Genomic DNA, 20153 nt, shown 5'->3' with positions numbered 1-20153 from the left:
TCACCCTGAAAACTTAAAGCCTAGTTTGAAATATGGCCTCAACAGCATCTTGGTTTGACAGTGCCTTCCTTCAGCATGGACAGAGAACCTGGATTGAGTTTAGTGCAGGGTAATCCTGAAGGGAACCTGCCTAAAGATGTCCCTCAACACACAGCCCGAGCTATAATGGACTAATTTAGATTGAACCACATTTATGCATGAGAATGGTCCAGTCAAAGTACGGAGCTAAATCCAACCAAGGATCTGTCGCATGAAGATAATATTTCTATGAGAACAGCTGTGTGCAGAAAATGATTCTCCAATAGCTTTGCAGTAATCTAATCTGATGTTCTCTTCTCGCTCTGAATGCTTCTATTTTGCATTTCTGTAAGCTCTTTTGCCAATGAAGTGGTGCCAGTGCAACATATTTAAAGAACCTCCTCCACTAAACTCAGATCTGCCTCTGAAGTTCCTCCCCCCCACTCCTTCGTGGCCTGTTATTTAGCAACCTGGCTTTTACAAGAACCCATTCAAAACTTTAACCCAGAGTAACACCAGGAGTTGATTTAATGTAGATGGTATTTTTACTGGCAGTGATGCTATTGAATAGGGAATGCGTGACATTCTTCAGAGAATGGCGTGCATTCGGTGAAGTATTCGGTATACTTTACCGAATGATGAAATCTTTCATTATTCGGTAAAGGTGTGAAGAGAAACTGAAACCATGCAGCTTATTAAGCAACAACAAACAACTGAATAGATGATGAGTTTTGTGGCAATTTCTTTTCAGCCCTTTTTTTACTGCTTTAACATTATTATTGCTTCTTCTTGGATGAGTACAGGTGGCATAATCTATATTTCCCAATGCTGAAATACAATGTGTGCTTATCTGGACCTTATTTGGGCTATATTGTACCTTTTTTCCCACATATACCCCAAGTTATTTTATATTCTTCCAGCGTGGATAAATGTCAGCGAGAGTTAGACATTTACATGCCTCTGTAATCTCTGTTTGATCAAACTCTATATCAATTTTATTTTTTTATTTAAAAGTGGCTGCTTTGCTAATCTTTGTCTTATATATATATTTTTTTTTTTTCGTCTTGCAAGCACTTCAGCAGCAGCCTACCTTCTCTTCTATGTCATGCTGCACAATAAAGAAAGAGTTAACCGCATTGTTCTTTAGCAGCAACCACATGAACCTTTTTAAAATTCATACTCTGAGTGCACACAATCAAAGCGCCATCCAGAGAGATCGAGAAGGGTATGCTTTGCCTCTCCTGACCAGAAATGCTCCCATATGAAATGAACAAATTGTTTATGGAAATTTACTGAGATGCAGCTATTTGTCATTTCTCCCACACATAATGCATGGGTATTTCTGTATTTTCATCTTGCTTGAATTAACTCAAATTTTAACACACGTTTTCACCGAGTGCACATAATGAAGTGGATGGCATAAATGGAACATCTGTTAAATGCTGATAGGTAATTTAGTAGCATTTTTGTTTCTATACCAAATTAGAGTTGCCTGATTAGGGTGGGGGACATGTTTTTGTTTTATAAAGGCACCCCCCCTCTCAATCAACCAGAGAGGTCGAAACTTCACTAACTTTTCCTTATCTCCTCCTCCAGACAACTGGAGCTGCACAGTCCTGACGCCAGGCACACCATCGTGCTCCGGTGCCCAGACCAACCATCTGCCCTGTCCTGGTTCTCTTCCATGCACTCAGTCACATCCACGCTGGCACAGGTCTGTCTCCTCTGTGAATCGTTTTTACAGGAAGCTGTTATCATCACGGTACATTTAGATGTCAGCGACCGTTGCACGACTCCTCTGAACTGCTTTGAGGGTGGTGCATGCTGAATGACTCTCCAGGCTTAAACCTGTCACCCCATCACAGCGAGCAGCGGCGGAAGTTGTCCAGAATACATCCAGGACAGGAGTAGCTGGCAGCAAAGAGATCCGACACCTGGGATGGCTGGCAGGGAAGGTTGGTGCGCGTGAGTGTGTGCGCGCATGTGTATGTGCTTCAAATGTTCCAGAAATGAATTTGTCTTTTTACAGTCATGCTGTTAGGTTTTGTTGAAGGGTAAGAGCTCATAATGTACAGCAATGAATTTAATACAAAAGAATAGAACATGCACTATACTAACATAAACACTGTATGGTAAAATCGATATGACCAATACGCCCAGAAGATTATTGCTTGAATTAGATGTTAAAAGCTGGAAATCAGACTTGTTGCACCTGCCAATAGGGGGCAATGATGTGCCTGTTTGTCAACTGTGTACTCAGAAGAGAAGAAAAAGCAATAAAATTTGCGAGCTTTATGTTGCTAACTACAGATAGCCCTAGTAAATGATGAATTAGTATTAGCTTGTTAGACTTTTCTTGTTTTAGAAAAAAGAGATTAATGTAATATTCTGCTCAATAAACACATATACTTGAAAACCAATTTTAAGTTTAGTGTGTAGATGTAATGAAATGAATATAAATTGACTCTTCCAGTAAAACACAATTAGATCAAGACATTTTTGTTTGAATATTTTAAGGCCATAATACCTTTAAAGTTTGGTATTTTGTTACCCAAGTTTGTCATACAATGAGCGTCGCAGACCAGCCGGTGCTGGGGTGAAATTTCTTTCAATTTTGCAAAGGGTTATTACGGCGGTGAGATGGTGTGTGTGTGTGTGTTCTGTGTGCTTTAATATTTAAATGTGTTTGATTTAGCTGCATAATCCATTCTGTCCTCTAAACAAGTAAAAACAACCCCACATTAAAGCACCTAGAAAACCCAGTCATGTAATTTTTAAGTTTATTAAATGTGTGCTTTGTCACCCTTTCTTTTGTTGCAGAAAGTGTGAGATTGGTTTTCTGCATGTCACAGAGGTTTAGGATAAGTGTGTTTAAAAAGAAACTCAATAAGACGGGGTCAGAAGATGAAAACAGTCAGTGTTTTTGTGTGATTGTGTTTGTGTGCTTATGTACCTGGGGCTGCATTCTTATTAGGAATTATCTTCAACTCCTGCACACACACACACCCACACACCCCCCTACACGCGCGCGCGATGTATTTGTGAATTTCACCCATACGCAGCTTCGCTCTCTCTTTCATATACAAACACCTGTGCAAATAGGCGCACACATCCATATCTATCTAATTTAGTCCTCATGAATTTGCCAATATTTGATCCTCCAAATGCAGTACAATACAGTTACTTAGCAACATATCCTCATTATGTTAAAAAGCTGACCCTTGACCCTCTGAATCCCACTATGCGATTGGTTGAAGCAGAACTTCAAAGAGCTACTTTGGATTCCTCGGCTCGGCAGCAGATAAGCTCTCATAATGAGAAGAGTTCTGGAGCATTGTCACATAAAATGCACATGAATTGTGTGAGTGTGCATGTGTGTGACAGATAGAGAGAGAGAGAGTGTGTGTAAGTGAGAGGCTTGTGGAGATGAGTGGGTGTGGGGGCAGAGTAAATGGATAGAGAAAGTGTACTTGCATCTCCACAACAGCTAAGTTCACTTCTATCTCACTTCCTGTTGGATATGCAACACAAAGCTAGAGACGAACTTGTCATGGGTCCGGGATTTATTTGCTTGTTTTTGACATATTTTACACATTAAGCACAAAAACATGTACATTAACAGATCCGTCACCCTGTGCAGCATGCAACTAATCAAATTCAACTTGAGTGGCCCTCTGGGAGTGGTTGTTTAGTTGGTCTCTTGACATAATATTCAGTAATCACTTGCTCTGTTTAAATTAATCACCAATCTAGTACTCATTAAGTGTGTTGTTTCTTTTTTTTGCTGGTTAAGCTCTATTTCTCAGTCGGGTATGTAAATAAGAAAAAAGTTATATTTGTCATATATTTGCATAATAAACTGCTGAATATTATTGAACTTGACTTGGGACAAAAAGAAATCCACAATTACATTATGTTAGGAATTAAATCCCCTGATTAGTGTAATCATTTTAATGAGTGTCAAACTGAGGGAAACAAAATGGAGGAAAACCAGGTAAAGGACAAAGCACAGAATAATGTGTCACACTTTAGCCCATGGCACAGCAAAAATAACTAACCTGAATAGAAGGAACAGGTTGCATGTTTTTACCTCTGCATTTTTGTATTTTACCTCAGCATACGGCTGAATGGGATCAGCTGTTCCTCCCTCATTGTTTATCTGTTTATGCGGCAGACGGAGAGTGAGAAGCAGTGTTGGAAACCGGTCCTCGTAGTGGTGACGGAGAAGGACCTTTTGCTGTACGACAGTTTGCCTCGGAGCAAGGAGGCCTGGCAAAACCCTTCACACAATTTTCCACTTTTAGCAACACGGTAGGTAGCTTTACAAATACAAACATACAGAAATGTGCTAGTTCTTTTAAAAAAAAAAAAAACAGCTGAAGCACAATTAATTTCTTTTCATAGTTTGATTCCTTGACATTCTGAATAAATGCAATAGAAAAAGATAACAATTTCTCATTTATTAATAATACTTTTTATGAAAGTTAAGTTTGAAAATCTTTACAAAGGACTTGATTTAATTTGACAATTGTCCACCTGGCCTTGCTCTCATTGTGCGTATTTTCTTTCCTTTTGTTTTTGTCTGAATTTCTAAAATACAACTGATCTTGTTATGATAGAGCTTTAATTTTCATTAAGGACAACAATAATAAATAAAAAGTGTTTGCCCTCAGATTTCTTCTATTCCTAATTTTTTTTGGCACAGCTAACTGTTTGAGAATGTCAAACCTCTTTTGTCAGACAAAGGTTGACTGAGGAAAAACAAAATGTGGTTTTCACACATTTCTCTCATTTATTAAGCAAAAAGCTATGTAAATCACCCTGGCCCTGTGTGAAACAGTTCTCTCCTGTGTTTTTAAATAAATAACAGTAAAAACATTTCTTCTCATGAAAGAAAATTTGAAGACCTGTCTCGTGTTTGCTAAAAAAAAAAAAAAATATCCACAAGACTTTTGGAAAAAATATTCTGCAAGCTGATGAGAAAAAAATGTGAAACATTTTGGAACTTGTGCCTCCCATTAAATCAACATGGTGTGAGTGTGACATTCTACTTTACTAATTCAGAACCAAAATGAGTTGCTATAACTGATGGATCCATGAATTCAGCACGTTACCAGAAAATCCTAAGGAAAAATGTGCAGGTATCAGTTCAATAACTTTAAACATAAACTCTTGCTTTAAGTAGCAGGACAATGATCAAAAGAAACACCAGCAAGTTAACCTCTGAATGGCTGAAAAAAATTAAAATAAAATGAAGGTTTTGAAATAACCTTGTCAAAGTTTAGATGTTATTCTACTTTAGATGTTGTAGTGTAACCTGAAGCAGGTCATTCAGGCGTGAAACCCTCTGATGTGGCTAAGTCAAAAAGACTCTGCAAAGAAGAGCGGAAGAAAATATCTTCTGAGTAAAGTAAAGGGCTCATCACAGAAGCTGGGTGACAGTCGTTTCTGCCACGCTTGGTTCAACTGGTTTTTAGGTTTGAGGGCAGTTACTGTTTCTCACAAGGTCAGGTTGGTTTGGATATTTTTTTGCCTAGATATAATGAGGATGTAATTTCAAAATTGCATTTTGTAACACTCAGTTAAGAAAAAGTGTTGAATGATCTGAAACGTCAGTTTGACAAAAAGGAGGAGCACTCTTGAAAGCAATATCAGCATGTATTGCACATATTTTAATATATATTCATATTCAAATATTAGATGCATAAATAACTTGCCGATACTAAAATGGTTACATAAAATCTTTGTTTTAAGCTTGCTAAAAAAAATGCACATAAATAAAATCTACATACAATGTGTCTGATTTTAACAAGTGTCATTCTTGTAGTCTGGTCCACTCTGGTCCTGACCGGGGGTCGCCGTGTTCTGGCACTGAGCTGTTTTTTGCCACTCGGACTGGCACACGACTCGGCATTGAAACTCACCTTTTCCGGACTGAGACCACAAAGGATTTGTCCATGTGGACCAGACACATTGTCAACGGCTGTCATACATCGGCTGAGATGATCAAAGAAGTCACAACAAGTGAGTTTTAGTACATTCAGTGTCATAAAACACACACAAATCGACACTTTAGACAAGAGAAAGACAGAAAAAGCATAAAACATGGGAAGAGCAAGGTGAACTGTCCTGGTCACTTTATGGGTTTCTGCAACACTTCCTCAGATTGGTCCTGGCGTCTAGTGACACAACGCATTCAGAGAGATTTAGGAGTCTGCTGTGGAAACCACTGCCTTGGGTCAAGCAAACCTGGAGTCACTGCATAAAGCAATATGTGTACATGTGAGAACAGACTCCCACATCCTCTGAGATAGAAGAGCCTCTTTGATATAAGATGACAGCCATATGGAAGATGTAGACAAAGCACTTGCTATTTATAGCAAGGAATTGTGTGTACAATTGTGTGTATTTACTGTTAGGCATTGAGTATGTGTTGTTTAGGGGATTGGAGTATAAACTCTCTCTCTCATGGCCTCCATGTTTCTCAAAGCACAAAATGTCCTGGGAAATTATCCTTTCCCCTGAGTCCTTGTTCAAGTTTCCATGTGCCAAATTAAGCTTCACCTCAGGCTCTATCTATAAAACGGTGTGCATCCAAACCCATATGATACACACGATAGTTCGTCTGTCATTTACGTTCAAATTCCTGTTAAACTCACCCACAGTCTGTTTCAGCCCACTGTTCCTGGTCTTCAGTAGTTGGAGGGTTACTAAAGTGAAAGTAAAGGTTACATTTACGGTGTAAACTAAAAGTCACAAGTTGCTCAGCATCAAAAGATGGAGTTGAACAGTCTCCATGACCTTGATGTCATCAAGCTGGTAGTTCTGTGGGAGGGCGTGTTCCTGTGTGTGTGGACACTGTTTGATTGGCGTATTCCTAGTCTCCTGGCTCTGTGCTCTACCTGTCTCACTCTCAATGTTAATAAGATATGTAATCAGCAAAACAATCTGCAGCAAACTTTGGTCGACAGTTTTTATTCAGTTTCTGCCGCAAACAGTGCAATGATGTTTTATTGCTTTTAAAGTTGATACAGCAATTAATTCCTTGTGTTATGCATCTGCGATGAGGTTAATCCTTTCTGTCTGTTAGAAAACATCTTTCTGAATCCCTGTTAAATATGCATGGAGTAAATATATATGGAGTATTGACAGTGTGTGTTAATATTTTTGGTTTAGCTTAAGCTATGTTGGCCTTTCTGCAGGTAGGCATGTTTCTAAAAACATGGTGGATGTGAAGCGTGGTCCTTTGAATCATGCTGCATTTGTGTGTGTGTATATATATATATAGATATATACAGTACAGACCAAAAGTTTGGACACACCTTCTCATTGAATTCAATGAGAAATATATATACTGTATATATAGATATCTATATATAAGATCCATAAGATCTTCAGGCTTTTTAAACTTTGGCTGCTTTAACAACAATTTTCAGTTCATTCTTTGCTCACTTATTGTTTGTGTTGGATAATAAATTGTATTTTATTTGTGCATGTATAATTTTTAAACTAGTTGGATTTTTAAGTCCAATAAGACTTGAAAAAGACTTTTTAAAAATATTTTGATAATTGTTGATGAGGATTACAGGAAGTTTTTGTTTCCCTGGAGCAAAGAAATTAGGGCTAAATTAGGGCTAGTTTAAAATGTTTTTTCTATTGCATTTTTACCAAACATATTCACCAACACACCCAGATCATTGCATTTGGGTGTTTTACTCATTTCCATTGAAACAGGTGTACAAAATGCATCACCAAGGCATACAGGCTGCTTCTACAAATATTTGCATAATAACTTGCTTGCTCAAGAGCTCAGTGAATTCCAGTAAATTCCTGCTTCCTTTAATACAAAACGTTAATCTAGGATTAGCCAGGAGAAAAGTACTTGAAGGGGTAGGCAGATATATTGAAACTTAATGGATTACTTTTGACAATAAATTTTACTATAGAGTAGTATTTTACCTAATCCTCTGAGATTTTGGAAGCAACAGTTTTCCAAAAGTGCCTCTGGCATGTCAGCCTTTAAGACTAACAACTCATGAGAAATTGGGCCAGTTTACTATTTCATGACAGAAGTTTTTCTTGTTATTTAATGGAACCATTTTAATTTAACTACATAATGTAAAATTTATAGGGTTTAAAAATTGTAATCCTTAGAAATTTAACCAACTTTTGTTTAGCTTTTGAGAACTTTCTCTCAGAGCATCGTGGTGATGCTCTGAGATTCAGGCATGTTTTTTTACCTGACATAATTTTAGAGTGATTACTATGTCATACTATAGTTTTAATCTAGCATTATATCATTCATTAAATGTTTGGCTGACAACATTATGAACCTTTAAAAAGCTAGGCTAAGCTAAACTGTAGATGAAAAATTGTTCTAAAAATCATTTAATTTTCATTAAAAATGCTAGCTAATTAAATGTTTTCATAAAAATATTTGCCTTTGCCTCACCACAGCCTTTAATTTAAACTGAGTCTCATGAAGAAACACCAGTTTCTCAGTTGGGTCCTACAGAGGCAGGAAAGTAATCTTACAGTTCCTCGTGAAGGAGTGTGACATTGCATACAAAATACATTCACTCATGTTTTAAGCTCTTACCAGGCGTCATCCCTCTGACCTTGTCAGCTTCTTTATCTGTATCCTAAACTCTGATGCCTTATTCATTGTCAGAGCTCACAGTGAAGATTTGCTCTGAAGATAGATTAACACGTAGTCACTCAACAAGCGGTGAGACGTTTTTGGGGATTTTAAAGGGGAAGTGAATTTGTACGGCTCCGAAATCAAGTTTCACTTGACCTTCTGGCATATCTTATTTTGTGATAATAATGTGATAGGTCATGCTGATAATTTCAGCAAACAGCAGCCGTGTTCTGTTTAACAGATATTCTACTTCAAATCAAAATGTTTTCGAAAACACTTTCTTTTTGCACTAGAAAGTCTTGTTTTCTGTGTTTCAGATTTAAAATGCAAAAAGAACGTACCTGAAGTCAAATGTTACAGCTAGGAAGTCAGAGCTTTCTGAACAGAAAAGAAAAAAGGAGGAAGCAGCTTGATTTTTTACTTCCACCAACACAGAATTATATTTACACGTTTTGGGTTTTTTTTAAGATACTAACTGCTTATGTCAGAATATCTCCTGAAAAATCCTGAACTATTCCATTAAGCTAACCAAATCTTTGAGACCACAATAAAGAGATGCATTTTTATTTATTTTTTTGTGTGTGGTTTTGTTCACAAAAAGTTTGAGACACATCTCTATTTTAAGTTGAAGATGTAAAGATTTGCTTAAAGTCAACAATCCTTCATCTCTGGCTTCTTGAACTTCTCATTAAAGTGTTTGTCAGAGTGAAGTCTGCAAAACTTGTTTAATTGCTTTTGGGGTCACTGGGGTGGTCTTGGTGAACAGGTAAACAGCTTAATGACTTGAAGCTCTTTAAAAATCAAATTAACTCAGCGGTGGTGGAAAACTAATCTATTAACCTGCTGTGACACTTGAAGTCGTGTGCAGCTTCAAAATCTCAGGTACTTTTCAATCCTAACGACCTATAAGTTTAAGATGAAAGTCTGAAAAACAGATTTTGTCCTTTAGTAACCTTTTAGTTGAAAGACCAAAAGTGGTCTCAGAAGTAGTGTATCTGTTCTCTCTTACTGTCCAGTGTTACCCTGATTTATTCCCTCACTCTGTTATCACTCTCTGATCCTCCATCGTTCCTCGTCTCCTCCACTCAATGTCAGAAAAGGGGTCTTTGTTGCAGCCTGAAAAGCCCCTTTATGTGAGAGCGTATTCTCGATGGGAAACTCTGCTTTCCCTGCCGAACAACGTCCTCAGATAGAAGAGTACAGTTTCAGGTCTAAAATTCAGAAAAGACCGGCACTCTTTCATCCATTTGAAGCCCCATTTATGCTTATAGAGGTGCAATGGTTCCACACGGTTCATTAGATTTATATTACACTGTTATTTTGCATAATGTTAGGACATATTTCCATTTGATTAGACATCTGTTCTCTAGCTGTAGAGGTCTGACTATATGAAGGATAGTCATATCTTAATCAGCCAGATTAAGTTGTTGGAATACTTTAATGATTTAAAAAAATGGCTCCCTTGACAAATACTAACAATATAAAGAGGACAATGTATGATGTTGCAAGCTTTTACAAAATACCCTTTGAGAAGCTTGTGGAGAGAAACCCAAAATGTTTGATCCCAGTCAGACAGTTTGAAGACAGTGTTACAAAATACTGAGGAAATATATGTAAACTTCAAAAGTTTTTGCTACTGTAATTTGAGGCGTCCCTCAGGGATGCATTTTCAGACAAATTTAATTTTGAGTGTATGTGCTTTCTTCAGGTGAGATTCCATAAATACAGTATATTTATTCTACTTTTATGTCAGAACAGTGTTCTTGTTCTGATAATCCCACACTGGTTAAAACTTATTTGAATCGCATTAAATAAGTGAAATAAATAAAAATAAAAACTACGGATGACATGTAACTTTTTAAAACAAAAATGGTGGTAAAGTGAAGATGGTCGACAAGGGACCTTGTTGAACCTTGAATGCCACATCATTTACTCTTCAGACACAAGCCAGAAATTTATAAGTTATTTTACATTTAGTTTGACATATGACTTAGCTATTTAAAAAAAACAACTCAGAACCATTTCAACACTCAACTCTTCTCACTAATATTGACAGGAAGAATAGTATCGGTTAATTAGTTCCCGGAAAGTTAATGCATTTTTCTTTGCTTGTAATCGGCCCGTTTATGTTATTTTGTCTGCAACCAATAAAAAATTCTGGAGCCGGATTTCTGACTGAAACCAGAAAGAGACTGACTTGCATTGGCTCAACTCAAATGTGCAACAGCTCCTCTTAGGAATAACTTTTAAAATTATTTTTTACTGGTCTGTCATCGAAATGTATCTAAAGCTGCATGTCGAACACCATGCTTTTGCTATAGCACCCCCATTCTTGTGTATCAACTTCCCACTGTCAAACGTGAATCTTGTAATAAAGCATTTAGGGGTTGTACACCTCTTTTTGCCAAATTTTTTTTTTTTTGGCTTTAAATTTTCTCTGTAAACAAAGTTGATTTGGTAAATTCCTACATTCGGGTTTTGATTTGTGGATTGTTTTTCAGTGGACAACTGCTGCTACTGTAAGTGGCAATCAGCTTAGCGGCAGTGATTGTAATTGTAATTGTGCATGAACATGCTTATAAAGCGATGCCCCTGCTAATCCATGAAGTCCATCACAACATTACTACATCTGTTACCCTTATACAAAGCCAGAAAATGAATTCAACATGCATTGTTATGGTTTTGTGAAAAGAACAACCCGTTAATAGTCAGAGACAACCTGCAAGGTGAGATTTTCCTCATACATGCACACGTATGAGCAACCAAACATGCATTCATGCATTGAAATGATAATCACCAGCACATAACGATATTTCAGTTTCTTTATGTTATTTCAGGTTACTTTTTTGCAACTAATAGTATGGACTACACACCTTTATTGCCATATATAAGCACACTTAGATACCCTCCTCTACACACATCGACACATGCACACACACTCATCTTTCTCTGGCTTTCAGCAAACACTGGAGAGATAACAACTCCTCTCGCTTGTTGTCTCTTTGTCAAACAAACTCACAGCTTGGTAGATCAGATGTCATTGAGATGGGAGCTTACTGTACGCTGTAAATAAACTTCTCGGCCTGTCACCTCAATGTCTGCTATTGTCAAAGTGTGAGTATTCAGCTGTTTTTGACAAATAAAAGAATGTGTCCTACAATTGCGCTGTGCAGGGATGAGACAAAGACGATAGAGGCTACACTTAAAAAGAGTGAGTTGATGAAGATGGCGGGCTTCGCTCGGCTTTCAGGCAAGACGCCCGCTGTGAGGAGAGGAGAGCGAGCTGGAAATAAGTGGCAAGAAATGGTGTAAATCTGAGAAATTGCACTCTCTGTTTACAGCGAGATCTTCAACAGGAGAGCAATGCCTGTCACTGAAATGTTGCAACCCTGAGGTGGATCGTGAAGTAATCATGTGAGATGCATTAATTAGACGAAAGATGATGCGTGTATGGTGCTTTGCAGACGTTTTCACATCCATTGAAGTTTTCTATAATTTGTCTCATTATAACAACAGGTTTTTGGGACATTGCTGTGATAATAAGTAACAGACCAATGCAGAGCAGTGTATGATTGTAAGGCGGAAAGGAAATAATATATGATTTTGACATTTTTTTGACAAATATAAATCTGAAAAGCTTGGCATGCAAATGTTGTTATTTTTTGTTGGATTACATTTAAAATGCTATCTGTACACACAGCCCTGAATATAAGAGTCCTACTTTAACGTACGACAGTGGCAGCCTTGAGCAACTGTACCTGGAAGGAAGTTGAAAGGTGGATGGAGATGCTAGAGGCTGCGAAATAATTCAGCCTGTGGCAGGTTCACCTTCAAGCCAGACAAAAACCTCTGAACAAACAGAGGGAGCTGTAATAGAATGGTTTAGATTAGTGCATTTGTGTTAGAATGGCCTAATCAAATTTGTGGCAATGCTTGGCAAATAGATAATTGACTAAATTTGCCCCTTATCATCTATTGACAGAAATAACGCCTTGAAAATGTAACTTCTGCATAATTAATCTATATAATGTTACATATACTATAAATGTTTCACTTAGTTAAATAAAATAACTTTTCAGTAAAATTCTAATTTATTCAACATAACTGTATTGGGAATGATTTCTGTTTCTGCTGTTCTTACATTACAAATAATTTTTATAGACATCACAACCAGAAGATCCATCCATTAGCACCCTAAATAGTTACAATATTTTCTGTTTTCTAGGTTGCCTGTACCAGAGTCAGGAGTGTCGGCTGGTGATTCACTACGAGAAAGGCTTCTCTGTGCTAGCTGACCCAAAGGTAGGAGATGGAGAGGACGGCGAGGAGAGAGTAATTGACACATCGGTGAAGCCCCAAGTGCTCCTCTCCTACCCCTTTGAAAAACTAAAAATGTCCGCAGACGACGGCGTACGCATGCTCCTTCTGGACTTTGGAGGGAAGGAGGGAGAGATTGTAAGTTTCCAAGGGCTTTGATTTGACGTTTAAGATGTATCAGAAAACACTTGAACTAAAATGCTTTTTTCTCTTGTGTTCTACTAAAACCAAATAGGCTAAATAAAATCAACCTCTTCTGAGGGGAAAAAAAATAAACTTCTAATGGTATATGGTAGTTTTACTTGTTTGGTTAGATGCTTTAACAGGCACATGCTTTTTATTATACATACATACATACATATATATATATATATATATATACAGTACAGACCAAAAGTTTGGACACACCTTTTAATTCAATGAGTTTCCTTTATTTTCATGACTATTGACATTGTAGATTCACACTGAAGGCATCAAAACTATGAATAACACATGTGGAAATATGCACTAAACAAAAAAGTGTAAAACAACTAAAAATACCCCTTATATTCTAGTTTCTTCAAAGTAACAACCTTTTGCTGTGATCACTGCTTTGAACACACTCTGCATTTTCTTGATGAGCTTCAAGAGGTCGTCACCTGAAATGGTTTTCACTTCATAGGTCAACCTGCCCTGTCAGGTTAATAAGTGGGATTTCTTGCCTTATAAATAGTCATGAAAATAAAGAAAACCCATTGAATTAAAAGGGTGTGTATATATATATATATATATATATATATATATATATATATATATATGCAGTTTCCCATTCACATTTAGCTCAGTAATAATTTTTTTTTTCCTGTTATTTCTGCGGGTTTTAACCCTTTCATGCATGAATTATGATCCTTTGTGTCAGAATTTTTTTCCATTTTTTAAAATTTTTTTCTTAAGGCATAAAAAAGGTAGGAATTTTTTTTTGTAAAAATATATTTTTTATTTTTTTTATTTTTATGTGATCAATTGTAATTTTGTCCAAATACAAAGTTGTTATTTGAAAAATACATCAGTAGTATTGTTCCTTAGGGGTTATCTGATGTCACAATATTTTTTTTACTTGCAAGAGTCGTCTACAGTCGAAGGAGGGACCGGGTCTGTTCTCATGCTTTTTTGTCCGTCGGCCATATTGTATTTAACAAAAATAATTTCTTGCATTTGCAGCTGATGGCCAGTAGTTGATGGTATATTTTATGATGCATTAATGTCCACTTCAGTGGTCTGTGTGCATTTATAACATAAAAATCCACAGGAAGCACAAGATAATGGCTTTTAGATAGCTGTCCACTGTAGTGACCAGTATGCATGAAAATGTTAAAAACATGTATTTAGACAAAATTTTAGGGTAGTCACATTTTGATTACTGAAAGAGGACATTTGGCCCAGTACTGAAACACTTTGGTTATAAAGTCAATATTGGCCAATTTTAGTCTTTTTATTAACATATCGGTATCAATCCGATAAGTACGCCTGGGCAGAAATGAACAATCCATGTTTATTTCCATCTTGTTGTTGACCTTTGTTTATGTGTTTTAAAGGAAGGGAAGACGATTGGGCTGGCTATGTGTTTTTTGTACAGTCATGTCACAGTGGTAATGATGCAGCACAAGATTATGGGGTGTTTAACAGAAGCAGAGCATTGTTATCTCTTTTACATGTGTTCAAAAGTGTAGGGAACTTAATATTCATGATGTCTGTAAATATTGGTTAATACTGCCATAATAGCAGTATTAATATCAGATATTGATATGGGCTCAAATTTTAACCTATTTCAACAGTAGCTCATTTTTTAACTCAACCTGGAGAAAATTTACACACAAATCTCAAATTATATTCAATGCAATGATAGTAACAAAAAGCATCAGTCTCACAAAGACACTTTAAAAAACAACCTGTATAATTCCAGTCTTTGTAGTTTGCATATCCCTTTTAAGTAAATTTTATAGATTAACTATCTTTTGTCTTTTTTAGTAATTGTGTCCATGTGATCTCTTTGGCGCCTAAATGACACACAGAAACACACGTGCCAGCTATGTGCACGATGCACTCTGCCACCATTGTTGCGGCCGGCACAGTATGAAAGATATTCATAATGCTGTCTGTTCCATCTATGAATGGATGAGAACCAGCCACTTGGCAGCAGCTCGGGATGGGGAGGACGTCACATGAGTAAAAGGCTGTCGTATTTCATGCATCGCCCCAGTCAGTTTAAATATGGCAATTGATCCTCTGAAAAACGGTGAAAATGTAGACATTTTCATCAAAGAAAGGCCCTGAGTGCCCCAGACAGAACGTGAAAAGTGGACATGTCTGGAGAAAAGAGGACACTTGATCACCCTTTAGATTTAGAGGTTTATGTACTATTTCTTGGTAGACTTGCTTCAACTAGCATCTTCACAAGGTCTCTGTTCGGAGACTGATAACACAGAAGCCGTCCTTCTTGAAAAATTGTGTTTATGCTGCTAAATCGTAGCCAAAGATTAACCAGACCTCCAGAGGCTCTTTTTTTAATGTCTAAGTTGAATTATCAAAATTTTCCCATGATATTATTCAAGGAAGCAACATGTTTGAGATTTTGTCCTAAAATCTATTTACAGGTGAGCCTTCAAATATTCCAAATTAAGACAATTAAGCAATTAGAAATAGTTGTAGTGATCCTGACTGGCGTAAAACAGGAAATATTTTATTGTATTTAAATGTCGGGTATTGAGCACAATAGAAGAATATATAGTCTCTTTATATAGCACATGTAAATAACTGGCTCCAACTACGTGCATGGCATATTATCTTTATCTTTAAAATATCAGATTATACCACACACAGAGGGAATCATGTGGAGATTAATTATGAGTAAATGCAAACTAAGAAGTAACCGACGCTCCACCAAAGTTAATAAAGACCCAGTTACAGTCTCAGATTAAACCTTACTGCTACACAACATTCCTATGTGTCCTTTCCATCACAGCATTTCAGATTGAAAAATAAATGTAAATTTATCAAACAAAAACTAAATATCAATTAACCAGAGCTGTGATAAAAGTAATGACTTCAGAGTGTGCGGTTGTGTTTTTACCAATGTGTTGCTGAGGCATTCACTGCCTCGCACCAAAAAAACAGAACGACTCATTCTGTCTCTAAGGGGGGCTTCTGCCGAGTAAGGCAAGAAACAATCTGCGGTGTAAAGTGTACATGACAAGAAGAAGCAAGGAAGTAAGTCCTGCTAAAAGTAAATTACAGCACTTCATTAGGAAATAACACCTGGAATGAAATAGATGTGACTAACTAGTCCTTACACGGCAGTATTTCAGGCGCAGGTTTTCCTGGAAAATAGCCTGTCACTGATTGTAAGACTTTTAATCTGTTTGCTGCTCTCAGCGGCTCTCTGAATAAAGTGCAGCTGCCCTATGGGAGCAAAGTAATCAGGTTTTATCAATGTAATGAGCTAAGTTTCTTTATTCACCGTGTTTACCACAAATTTAACATCTAGTTGGTCATTTATCTCTTTTTTTTTTTTTTTTTTTTTTTTTACTTTATCTACCAAGAGGCCTGCTGCTTTATTATTCTTAACTTGTTGCTATGTAGTGGATAAAAGCTCACTCTGAAAACTGCAATATGGACTCCCTGACCTCCTTAGATTGAAAAAACTGGAAACTGAAGTGATATATTAATGCTTCAGACTGTAACAACAGTCCTTATATACAGTACTCAGACAGAAACGCTCAGTTCTGACTGCTCTCCTTATGCTCAAGGCAAATAAGCAAAGACTTCTAAGCACTGATTCGAAACCCTCTCTTGGCTGCTTGAGCAGAACAGATTTTGTTGTCTGTATTATTTCTGAATCCAAGCACAGTTTCAGACAAGCTTCTATAAACAATCCCAAGGCACTTGTGGATGCAGCTGACGGCTCATTAGCTCAATGTTTGAAAGTCATCTGCGTGTGTTTTTTCACTGTTTACTACAGTTTCAACTTGGCAGGAATGTTTCAACTTGTGCTTGTCTAATTTATCAGGCTACCCTGATCTATCCATTCAGGAAACATTTTCTGACTGACAAAGATTTCTTGCTCAGCCATGATTTTGCTTTAATTAAACAATATTGACACAATATGAGGTAGCCTCTGATCATTTCATAAACCGATCTCATAAACTATAGTTAAGGCTAAATGTGTAATTTAGACATCTTGAAGTTGAACCAATGGATTTTAGCAGATCTGAAACGAGTCATCTTGAGTATTTGATTTTTACATGGTGCCCATCTGAAGTGTGGTATACAGTATTTTATATACCAAAAGAATAAATAAATCTATAAAATGTATGTTTTATGAAATAAAATGTTCATGGAACATGTTCAGTGACTCTTGGCTTCTCAGGCAAAATTTAGACTTGACATTTAGCATACAGTAAATCTTTCTCCATGTCTTGGAACATTTCTTTTTTTGTTGTCTTTTTTTCCTCTTCTTGATTATTTAATATATATTTTTTTCTGCTTCCAGCAACTGGATCTTCACTCGTGTCCGAAACCGATTGTCTTCATCCTCCACTCTTTCCTGTCTGCTAAGATCTCCCGTCTGGGTCTGGTGGCCTGATTCGGGAGTTTCAAACTCCTGTGAAAACAAACCCATCTTGTTTCTGCATCTGGACACAGCTCTCGTGCGGCACGCCACCTCAAACTCCTTTATTTGGAAACCCAAGCTGAATGAATGTAGCTTTTATCTGTAATTTGAGCTTTTTTGGATTTCTGTGTCTTAGCAGGTGCCTGAAACTGGTTATTCTTCAGAAATATTTTGGGGCAGGGTGAATGATACCCCTGTCAGGGCTCCAGGAACTTGAATGTTGGCTGAAGAACCAGAGAGGAGAATGTGAACTGGACTTGAAGCAGATGGATGATATATTTTGATGTACCAACAAACTGACAAGAGAAAGTTGGGCATTACTGTCACGTCCAGGAAGGGAAGGACTGGCCACATGTAGCAGGATGGAGATGAATTCACATTTAATTCAATCAAAATGTAACGGCAACCTGCCTTCCATTTACCAATTATATAATTTATTTACCATCTACTCTGAAAGGACATTCCTAATTTCACTTGTCATCCGTCTTCCTCATACACGACACAGCGTGGAGAAACTTTGCACATTAGTCTTTATTAGAGTGCCCCCGGGATGCCTCGTTATCCGTGTCTGCATTCATCATCCAGACTGGGGGGCCACATTTTCCCACAAAATGACGGCTCACTCCGATTTAAACTGTCACTGCATTCTTTTAACGGCATGCTCATGATGACCATCCCGTGTTTTTAAGGTATTTCAGCGTGACAGTTACACGTGAAGGTTGAAGACCTGATGAACCTGAAGAGGATTGATTTTTTTCTTTTTTTTCCCCTGCATCGCATAAAACACTAGGGAGAGTTTTGGAATAGTTTTGCCAAATAATATAAGGCGAATGTTATATTTTTTAGGCAAATGACCATTATCAACTTCTCACAGCCTTAGGTAAATAATTGATTCAGAGTCATGGTAATCTATATCTATAATAGAAATAATTTATTTTTTAAAATCACTTTTCTTATACCAGATCCTGAGGTTAGATGCGTAGCATGTTAGAGGAATAATAGCACATTACATATTACGTTGTGTATCAGAACTGCAGTAAAAGCTAAATTATGTTTTAACAGAATTTTCACTTATTGGCATCCCTGCTATGAGTACTTTTTCATGCTCCGTCTTTGCCGAGAAAAGACAAATTTATCTTTTTACCCAAGCTGGCAAAAATTGGACTTCGCTGTCCAGAATATTTCATACTTAACAAGAACTTAAATTCAGGACTCCTGGTCCATTACCAGATCCCTGGTTAAAATCTGGTCATATAAAACACTGATTATTTCTCAAAATGCTGAAATATTTTGTTTTCTCCAGTCTGATCCAACATGATGATGTTGTTTAGTGCTTCTGATGTTATCTCAGAGGGGACCGTTCATCTTTCTGGACCGTCTTTCCCAGGACTAACGACAGTTACGCTGTCGCAGTTTCACATTCATCAAGATTTTAATTGCTATTTGTTATTTGACTGATCGGCAGTATTTGTAACAGAGATAAAACTCATTAAAAACAGTGCAGCAAGCATCATATCCAGTATCATTAACACAGGAAGGAGGCATCACAGTGTTGGGCCCCGTGTTAGTCCCACAGCAGCTGTGCAGGTCATTATTCTTTCCACATCTGTGGACTGATGCGTCAGTCTGATAAAGCCACCTGCCAGGTTTCCTCTCCATCTTGCAGAAACTGGAGAGAAAAAAATGGTTGACTTTTAAATAAATTAACCAGACATCACAGCTTGAGAATAAATGGCAATAAAGCTTCTTTGATGGTTATAGCCTTTGTCCATCCTTCTGCAAAGACATACTGCACACACGTACACTGTACAAAGTGATTTATGCATTACAATCCTACCACACTGTTGAGAAAGCTATATGTTTTGTTGTAAAGATTTGTAACACTGATGAGTCCAGCACTTGCCGATCATGTAAAGTGGAGACAAGCTCTCTGAGGAAAAAAAGCTGCTTTCATATGTAGATCTCTGATGCCTTCGGCAGCTACTGTACTGTCACTCAGAATGATGATGCTCACTTTTTAATTCAGACATTGCACATAAATCCTGTGATAAACAACAGTTGATTAGTTGTTTTTATTGTCTTCAGCTGTGATTGATTATTTTTCATCAGCAGCAAACACAGATCACCTCCTCTGTCATAAAGATGTAAATTAAATCTGTTTGCTAATGACACCGACTCTTGCATTTTATTTTTGATTCTACGGTTCCTTGCAAAAGCATTAATTTCCTTTAAGCTTTTTCACGGTTTGTCTCAACGTAAAAACGGGGTGTGGTTGTGCCTGCTTTGCTCATTTTTCATGAATGGTCAAGTTTGATTAGATTGGATGGAGAGCTTTTATAAACATCAGTTTGCAAGTTTTGCAACAGATTTTCATTTAGATTTGGTGTCTGAACTTTGTATGGCCATAACGTAGCTCTGACCATACATTTTGAGCGGTTGTCCACCTGGAAGGTAAACATCTATGCTGGACTCAAATCCTCTGTGGCCTGTAAAAGGTTTTGTTTCAGGAGTGCTCTCTATCTTTTTTAA

General features: G+C 37.2%; 1 protein-coding gene across 1 annotated transcript in view; it reads left to right on the top strand.

Annotated features, from left to right (window-relative positions):
- Positions 1–19793, top strand: part of sntb1 (syntrophin, basic 1) — a 41052-nt gene extending 21259 nt beyond the window's left edge. The window contains exons 3-8 of the mRNA XM_028013057.1: positions 1615–1732; positions 1884–1973; positions 4193–4329; positions 5846–6042; positions 12885–13114; positions 17505–19793. Of these exons, the coding sequence (XP_027868858.1) occupies positions 1615–1732; positions 1884–1973; positions 4193–4329; positions 5846–6042; positions 12885–13114; positions 17505–17597 (865 nt within the window). The 3' untranslated portion in view covers positions 17598–19793. The remainder of the gene's footprint in view (positions 1–1614; positions 1733–1883; positions 1974–4192; positions 4330–5845; positions 6043–12884; positions 13115–17504) is intronic.
- The last annotated feature ends 360 nt before the right edge of the window (positions 19794–20153 follow it).

The sequence above is a fragment of the Xiphophorus couchianus genome, chromosome 3 (assembly GCF_001444195.1).
Source record: "Xiphophorus couchianus chromosome 3, X_couchianus-1.0, whole genome shotgun sequence".
In the NCBI taxonomy this organism is placed as follows: domain Eukaryota; kingdom Metazoa; phylum Chordata; class Actinopteri; order Cyprinodontiformes; family Poeciliidae; genus Xiphophorus; species Xiphophorus couchianus.
Note: the sequence above shows the minus strand (reverse complement) of the source record. Positions and strands in the feature narration are given on the sequence as shown.